The 8696-nt window shown below is 51.1% G+C and overlaps 1 protein-coding gene and 1 pseudogene across 2 annotated transcripts; both read right to left on the bottom strand.

Annotated features, from left to right (window-relative positions):
• Positions 1-504: 504 nt before the first annotated feature.
• Positions 505-1549, bottom strand: LOC307179984 (melanoma-associated antigen B5-like; annotated as a pseudogene). Its single transcript has one exon. The product of its transcript is annotated as a melanoma-associated antigen B5-like (transcript).
• A 3383-nt stretch (positions 1550-4932) lies between these two features.
• On the bottom strand, positions 4933-8274 carry LOC307179985 (melanoma-associated antigen B4-like). Its single transcript, XM_079909885.1, has 2 exons — positions 8190-8274; positions 4933-6687 (listed from the first exon to the last, which is right to left on the bottom strand). The coding sequence occupies exon 2, from the start codon at positions 6624-6626 to the stop codon at positions 5586-5588; it is 1041 nt and encodes a 346-aa protein (XP_079766011.1). The 5' UTR covers positions 6627-6687; positions 8190-8274; the 3' UTR covers positions 4933-5585.
• Positions 8275-8696: the final 422 nt, after the last annotated feature.

Here is an 8696-nt window from a genome sequence, read left to right as displayed (position 1 = left end):
GTTTGGGAAATAACAAAGAAAGTGAGTAAGAGGTCTAACTTGTTAAGATTTAATACCGCCTACATTCTTTAATAAGTTAAGCATATTGAGGTATAAATCATTTAATTTTACAAAACAGAAGACTGAAAGGATCAAGAAAAATCAAGGCTTATCATGTTTTCTTTTTAATTATTTTTTATTTTTTCATTCCATTATCCCAACAATTTTATTTTGGGATTCTTTCCCATTTCAACAAAAATCCCTATTGTGATGTCAAATTTTCTTATCTGGATGATTTTTAAAAAGTCTCAGGGCTTCCCTGGTGGCGCAGTGGTTGAGAGTCCGCCTGCCGATGCAGGGGACACGGATTCGTGCTCCGGTCTGGGAAGATCCCACATGCCGCGGAGCAGCTGGGCCCATGGGCCATGGCCGCTGAGCCTGCGCGTCCGGGCCCGTGCTCCGCAATGGGAGAGGCCACAACAGTGAGAGGCCCGCGAAAAGCAAAAAAAAAAAAAGTCTCAGACTTCAGTAAGGGTGGGAGAAGCTGCTGGACGTGGCCATGGAACATGCCTGGAAGTGACAGTATTTCCAGGCCTGGCTGCAATTTTGGCTTGATCTCTCTCTTCCTCATCTTGAGAAGCTTCTTCATATGGTGATGAGAAGGCACTGGGAACCATATCGCTGACCTTTGCCAAAAATTCCAAGATTTTCATTTTGCTGGTTTCAGTATGGGCTTTTGGGCCCCACAGGAACTCATAGCACAGAGGATCACTGTTAGGCACCTGGCGGTACTCCAGGTACTTTAAGCCTCACTAAATCTTTGGTGATGAGCTTCCTGGGCTCCCTATAGATGAAGTGCTTCCTCCCAGCATATACTCACATCATATTCAGGAATTTCCAGATGTCTTCCTCAGTGGCACAGTTGCCCTTCATGAAGATCACACCCAAGACTGTCATCAAGAGACTGGTCTTAGGTAACCCCCTACCAGCACGCACCCTCCCATTGTTGGGGAGTTTCAGTTTGCTGACAAGGTCATATGAGTGGATGGTTGAGTCGACTTCCTTCAAGTCAACCGCAAAGACAGCCTCAATGCGTTCAGAGGCTTTCTTGAGAATCTCAGCAAATCGGTCTTGGTACTTTTGGCTGACAATCTTCAGCATGTCTTCCTTCATAATGGGCTGCTTCATTTATATTTGTACAGAAGGAACTGCTCTAACAAATCCATCTGACTATAGAGTATCACTGTATGTGCTCTCAGTAGAAGGAAGGTGAGACATCAGAGGAACATGGATGTTCCTCATCTTGACTGTTATCATCCTCATCAGACCTTGTGTCAAAAGTACTTGAAGAAGTGATGGTAGTAGATGGGGCTTTTGAAGACCCCTGAGAAGTGCTATTTGACCCAGTAGCTGATGAACTCTGGGGATTATCTTCCAAAACAGGAGAAGAGGAGGAGGGGGGTTCTTCTATTACTGCAGTGGCCTGAACTCTCCTGTGACTCTGGGAGTCATCTTGGGCCTGGTGGCGTTTCTCACTGGTGCGGAGCTTACTCTTCTGACCCCGAGGCATGATGACTGTGCTCAGGGACAATGGTTAGGAGTGTGAGTAGAAGAGCAGGGGATAAGGGTCCACTGGATGAGGAAGGTTGAGAGAGTGTGCAGCTTCAGCAGGGAAATACCACCTTGGTTATAAGGAAGGCTACATTTGTAGTTTTCCTTGAGGGCACTGCTCTAAAAACCCATAGGGCTCCTGTTCTCCTAATCAGCCTGTCCCTTGGGAAACCTGTTGAAGGAAATTAGAATGATCTTTAGGCTGCATCCTGCCACCCCTGCCTCAGGCATGCTGGGGCAACAGCAGGGGCTGGTGGTCTTCTACATTGAGGAGTCTCTTAGGTCACATTCAAGACCGTCATTCAACTGGTGGCAGGTCATGGGACCCATTCCCTCTGCTGTTCTGAGGTTGACATCACAAACCTCCCTGGGATCTATGAGAAAGAAATGAAGGGGGTCCTCAGCTTATCAACCCTGTCCAGGTGGCCCCAGTACTGACTGCTCAGTGGGGAGTTTTCTGTCCTGGCCTCTGGAGTCCTCAGTCCTCATTAAGGGTCCTTAATTCGGCTACACATAGGGCCTGATATCCCCACCCCTTTCATTGAATGGTGGCTACACCTTCAAACTAAGGATTTCACTTCCCATAGACCTGATACAAATAAGTGTTGGTGGAGCTTCAGCTTGATAGTCCTGCCCTGGATCCTCAAGGGCTGTAACAAGGAGCAGGGCTGGATTCCTTATCACTTCTATTTAGTGGTAGATGATCCCTCAGTCCTTGCTTTGACCTCTGTCATGTCCTGGAATTCCACCCTCCCTTGCCCTTAGGCCTGCCCCTTATACGAAGGCCAGCACCACCCTGAAACCCCTAGGGGAAAGTGAGAGTCTCCTCATCTGACCATACCTGTCCTTGGTCTTCTGAGGCTGAGAGTAAGGAATGAATTCTATGGTTATGGGGTATGTGGTTCCCTTAGTCCTCAGGGTATTCACCTGGTCTCTCGAAAAACCTGGAAATCATCCCACTGCTGGCCCTAGGCCGTACCCCTTAGACCATGTCCCTCACCCCCTTGTGACACCATAGGAGGAAATATGTCACATCATGTCAACAAAGCCCAGGGATACCAGGGATACCAGGACGGGCATGGTTCTGTGGGGTTCTCTCAGAGTCTAAAGGCAGAGGTTTCCTTAAGTCCTCACTCGGGATTCTCACCCTGACTCCGGGCAGGGCTTGGGACTCCTTCCTTTGTTTACCTAAGGACCCTCTCCTCAGACTAAAATCCTCACTTCCTGAGGTGCCAGAGAGGCAAGGTCTGGGAATGCCACATGAGGCTACTCCTACCTGTGCCCTTCCAGTGTTGACATCAGGATTCAGGCTCCTTGGGGCTCTCTCTGTTCAGGGTAGGGGTGTGCCCTCAGTCCTCACTCAGGTTCCTCACCTTGACTTCTGAAGGGCCCTAAGTTTCCTCTTTCTTTCAACTTAAAGTCACCCATTTAGACCAAAGCTCTTATGTTCCTCTAAACCCTGAAAATAAGTGAGGGGATGCTCAGCCTGGCAGCCCTGCCTTGGCCTTCTAAGTCTGAGAGCAGACACAGGCCAGTCTCTCTGTGACTTCAGTTATGTGGTTTTTGTCTCCTCAGTCCTCATTCATCAAGTCTTCACCTTGACTCCTATCTCTTCTATAAAAGGCTTCTTGGGAAATGCCACATCCTTGAAAACTCTTAATTGATCTCCCTACAACAAATCTTGCAGGAATAGGTTGAGCCCCAGGAGTGATGTGAGATGGGAAGCTGCAGCCAAGCAAGGGCTCCAGCACAGGTGTTGTGCTATCAGAGAAAACACGCTGATCTCTTCCTTCTCTTCACTGGCCAGATACAGCCTTATATAACCTCAATTCTAATAGATTTACTTTCTACAGGGAAAGGGCTGAATTAAATGATTTTGTGAGCCCCTGATCTTTTGAGGTTTACTGACATTTCCTTCGTAGATAGTTATATTGTCACCAAACGCTATCTCTTTCTTTCTTTATTTGTACCTCACTTTTATTTTCATATTTTTATTACTTATTCCTGGAGCTTTTTATTCCAAAACCATGTTTGGGGTATGAAGTCCTGCTTTTTAACACCTGAAATACATTTTGGACTAGTGAGCAGAAAAATGAAGTGACCCAAGGTCAGCCTCAGCCTGGGAGGAGTGGCATAGTGCGGGCTCTAGAGGGATTCAGAACCAGGGTTCAGTCCAGCTGTCACTTACCAGCCTTGAATTTGAGAATATTCCAACTTCTTTATCTGCAAAGTGAGTCTGAAAAAGTCTATAGTGTAGGACCACAGGCATGGATATGTATGTAAACCACCTGGCAGTTTGAGACAAAGTTTGGTACTTTCAATGAATGGCAGTTATTACTAAGATGATTTTGACCCCAAATGATAACAAACTTCCTTCACAGAATTTTATTTCCGGCCTACATTAGAGAAAATGCAACTCCAAACAATATAGAAATCCACATCAGCCAAAATGCCAACCGAGTAAAACTAAGTAGTATTTCCCTATTAGAGCATTTGTTTTAATATTGGCATGGGGTCATCTTCTCCAGATGGATGCAACTAGGAGTTCATTTGTCTCAAGGACCAACAACTTCCCTCCCAGGTGCCTTTTCATCCAAACCACCCCTAATTTCATTCATACCATTGCCACTAAAATTTGAGCCCTCCCTTAGAGTTTGCCAAATTACACTCAAAATAACCTAATTAAAATGCCCTTTCACTGGAGTGAGCTCTGGCAATCCCATCCCACAAAAAGAGAGACAGTCCAGTGGCTTCTTGGCATCTCATTTCAATGAGTATCACCTTTATTTCTCAGAAACTCTCTGGACAGCCCATGCCTAAAACACCTAGTTTGAGTGTTCACTTGCCCTGGGGCAAGTGCATAGGACCCCTTCCATTCCCTAGGTGGGGATTCTCTCTGGTTTTTCCACATCCCAAAGTTAACTGTGAAGATATGTTTTCCATTCCAGGTTTAGTCTCTCAACTCTGAGAAACACCATCTGAGTGGCCCTTTCCATCACTCCCACAGCTTCATCTAGCCCACCATGCATCCTGTTAATTACTTCCTGCTGAGGGACTAGAAGTTTCCCAAGACCCAACGCTGCCTTTATCAGGTAACTTACACTCCTTGCTCTCATTTGGAACCTCCTCTTCCACACCCTCACTTTAAAAAAAAAATGTTCATTTGTTTATTTCTTTGAGTGTATCTTACCATCTTCCTTACATGATAGCTGATGCTAGACTCTAAAAATTCTATGGGCAGTGGCTTGGTCTTCATTTTCTTACCAACCATAGTAGTACTGGAGAGGCTTCCAAAGAGAAGATGGTCAATTAATTTGAGAGAAAAAAGAAGGAATGACCAAGAAGTCTTATTTACCATGATTTAATTTTCAAACAGTTTGAATAACCTAAGCAAAGCTAGGTATATATTATTTAATTTTACAAGCAAAGAGAAAGAAAAGAAGGCAAACTAAGAATTAACCAGCCTTTACTTTTGTATCACCATTTTGAGATCCCCAATATTTTCTCGTGGGATTCTTTCTCGTTTCCACGAAAAATCCTATTCCAATGCCATGTTACCTTGTTCTGTAGCAAAAGGAAAATATTGAAGGCTTTTCAGTTTTTTTTTGCAAATAGCAAACTCTTAATCTTAAAACTGAACAGCAATAAACATGACATCCATGACATTAATACACTTCGATTCTAAAGCAAAATAAACATTCAATGAAGTAATAACATTTGAAAAGATACTAAACATCTCTATCATAAATCTATCTATCTAGCATCTCTCTACCTACTTATCTACCAATCATCTATCTTTAACTAGGTATTCTTCATTTGGAAAAAAGAAAGAGATATATATTTTATTAAAACTAATTGCACCTAAACTACCATACTAGTTAAAACTGTAAGAACATATATATTTTGTTCCCTCCACCCCTACTACTCTGCACTATTTAGGAGCCTGACTGCTCTCTTCCAAAACAAAGTGAGCAAACTGCCCGCGGCCTCCCTCGCTACATGTGGGAGGAGCTGCGGGCCTTGGCCCTGGAAGGGGCTCTGCCCTCAGCAACAGCTGCAGCCCTGGCCGCGGCTCTCTCTTCCTCATCTTTCAGAGCCTCCTCATAGAGATCTGGTAAGGCACTGGGGACGGTACCGATGATCTTGGCCAAAAACTCGAGCACTTTCATCTTGCTGGTTTCAGCGTGGGCTCTCGGGCCCCACAGGAACTCATAGAGCGGAGGATCGCTGTTGGGCACCTGGCGGTACGTCAGGTACTTCTGCTGCGCGAAATCTTTGCTGATGAGCCTCCCGGGATCCCCGAAGATCAAGTGCCTCCTCCCAGCATGGTAACCCAACGCATTGAGGAATTTCCAGAGCTCCTTTTCGGTGGCACGGTTGCCCTTCATGAAGATCGCGCCCAGGACAGTCATCAGGAGGCCGGACGTGGGCATCCTGAACTCATCACTCGGACTTGCGTCGCTGGGGAGGGCCATCTTGCTGATGAGGGCGTAGGAGTGACTGCTGGGGTCGTCTTCCTTCAGCTCGAGGCCAAAGACAGCCTCCATGATATTAGAGGCTCTGCTGAGGATCTGAGGGAAGCGCTTCTTGTACTTCTTGTTGAGAGTCTTCAGCAGTGCTGCCTGCAGGATGGGCTCCTTCGTTATGTACTTCTCCAGCAGGATCTCCACGAACATTGTGGACTTCCTTCTCAGAGGATCTCTGCAACTGCTGCGAACGGAAGGTGCTGCCTGGGAGGTACCTGCACTTTTCTCATCTTGGCTCTGGGCACCCTCTTCAGATCCTGGGCATGAAACCCCTTCATCACGAGAGGTAGTGGTTGGGGCTCCCTGAGGCTCCTGGTGAGTGTCAGCAGCAGGGGAGCTCGGGGAAGTATCCCGAGAAACAGAAGCGGGGGAAGACGGCGACTCTTGTATCTCTTCTGCCGCCGCTGCCGCCGCCTCAGTGGCCTGGGCACCCTTGAGACTCTGAGTCTCCCCCCGGGCCTGGTGGCGTTCCTTGCGGCCATGGCGCTTGTTCCTCCGGCGCCGAGGCATGATGACACAGGTCAGGGCCAGCAGGCGGGAGTGTGCGCAGGAAGGCAGGCAACGAGGGCACCTGGGGGAGGGACAAGGAGATGCTGTGAGCACCTTCAGCGGGGAGATTCCTCCCTGGCTTTAACCAAGGCCGCCTCTGCAGGGTTCTTGAGGGCACTGCTCGAGGACCCACAGGGCTCCTGTTCTCCTGCTCAGCCTGTCCCCTGAGACCCCTGTGGAGGACGGTAGAGTGAGCCTTGGGCCACAGCCAGCCAGCCTTGCCTGGGCGGTACGGGGGGTGACAGTGGGGGCTGGCAGGGGAGGTAGGTCCCCACGGTTCCCATTCAGAGTCAGGATGACAGTTGTTGCCAAGACCCCCACCCCCACCCCCTCCCCTCTGCTGCTCTGAAGTTCACACCACCATCTTCCACGACACCCAGGAGGAGGAAAGGAGGGAGCGTTCAGCCCACCACCGAAGGGTCCTGGGACCCTCCCTTCTGCTGCCTGGTGGCTGCCCCTTCAGAACAAAGCTCTAACCTCCCTCGGACCTGGCAGAGGAAATTACGGGCGGTCTCAGCCTGAACCTGGCAGAGGAAAGTACGGGCAGTCTCAGCCTGACAGTCCTTTCTTGGGAGTCTAAGGGTTGACAGGAGGGGACGGGCCACAATCTCTCTTGTCCCTTCTCTTCGGGGTGGGTGACTCCCTCAGTCCTCAGTCGGGGTCCTCCCTGGACGGCCGGTGCAGCCTGGAGCTCCTCTCTTGCCCCGAGGGCCATCTGCTCGCACCAGTGCCGGCACCTCCTTGCGTCCCATTCGGAGGCGGTGAGGGTGACCACGCGGCCGCACGTGGCAGAGTTTTACCAGGCCTGCAGCGTGCGGCAGACAGGGCGAGGCCCTGTGGCTGGCGGCCCCACTGGCCCTCACTCAAGGGCTTGGGCTGACTCTTGGGAGTGCTTAGGGACGCGCCTTCTGCTGGCCTGCACCTCCCCTCTCAGACAGCAGCCCTCCCTCCTCCGTGTGTGGCCAGAAGGAAGCGGCTGACAACAGGGGAGGGGTTCTGAAGTGCCCTTGCGACGGGGAGGACGGTCCTCGCCCTGACTCCTCCCGTGCCCTGGAAATCCTCCCTCTGCTGACCTGCGGCCAGCCCCTCAGGACAAGGCCCCCTCCTCCCTGGGCCTCTCGCGTCTGTCCGTCCGTCCGCGTTCGCACTGAGGGAGCCCCTCAGTCTGTAGACCTGCATGGAGGCTCCCAGGCCGACGTCAGGGGCGGGGTCCGCGTGGCCGCCATTCTGGGGTGTGGAGCCCTGCGGTCCCCACGAGGGTCCCGTCCTTCACGCCACAGGGCCTGGGGCGCTCCCTGTACTGAGCTGAGCCAGGGTCCACCAGCCTCAGAGCGAGGCCTTCCTTGCCCGAGACCCCGCTGGGGAAGCGGATGGACTTTGGGCCTAACAGCCAGGCCCGAGCCTCTGGGGCCGAGAGCAGGGGCGGGGTGGGCGGGGCCTGTGTGGCCGCCTCTTTTTGGAGGGAATGCGGATTGGGGGTGTCGGGGGCGTGTCCCTGCACTTCTAACTGGGGTCACCTCACACCTTGACACCTGACGAGACCTGGCACTCCTCCCGCGGCTTACTCTCGCTGGTCGGCAGATCTCAAAAATGGCGCGTCCTCACAGCGCGGTTAGGAGGACGTCACATCCGGTCATGCGCATCTGGGGTCCAGGAGGCCAGCAGGGGCGGGGCGGGGCCGGGGCAGGGCGGGACAGGGTGGGACGGAGGTGGGGGGGGTGTTTCTGGGGGAGCTTCCCGCAGGCCTGGCACGAGGGCCTTTCATTGACTCTTGGCGGGTCCTGGGACATTTCCCTCTGCTGAGCTGAGTCAGCAGGCGTCACAGCTTGGCTCTCATTTCTGTCGGCGCCTCCAGCCGGAAGTATCTGGGGCCTTGAGCCTCACAGCCATGCCTGGGTCCCCCGAGACTGACAGTGAGGGCTCTTTGGGGCCCCCTCTTCTGTGGTGGATGCTGCTCTCAATCCTCTCTCAGTGTCTTCTCTTGACTCCCTGTAGGTGCTGGGCTACCTCCCGTCTGCTGACCTGAGGCCA

The sequence above is a fragment of the Stenella coeruleoalba genome (genome assembly GCF_951394435.1).
Source record: "Stenella coeruleoalba genome assembly, chromosome: X".
Taxonomy (NCBI): Eukaryota; Metazoa; Chordata; class Mammalia; order Artiodactyla; family Delphinidae; genus Stenella; species Stenella coeruleoalba.
This window is presented reverse-complemented; position numbering and strand designations above follow the sequence as displayed.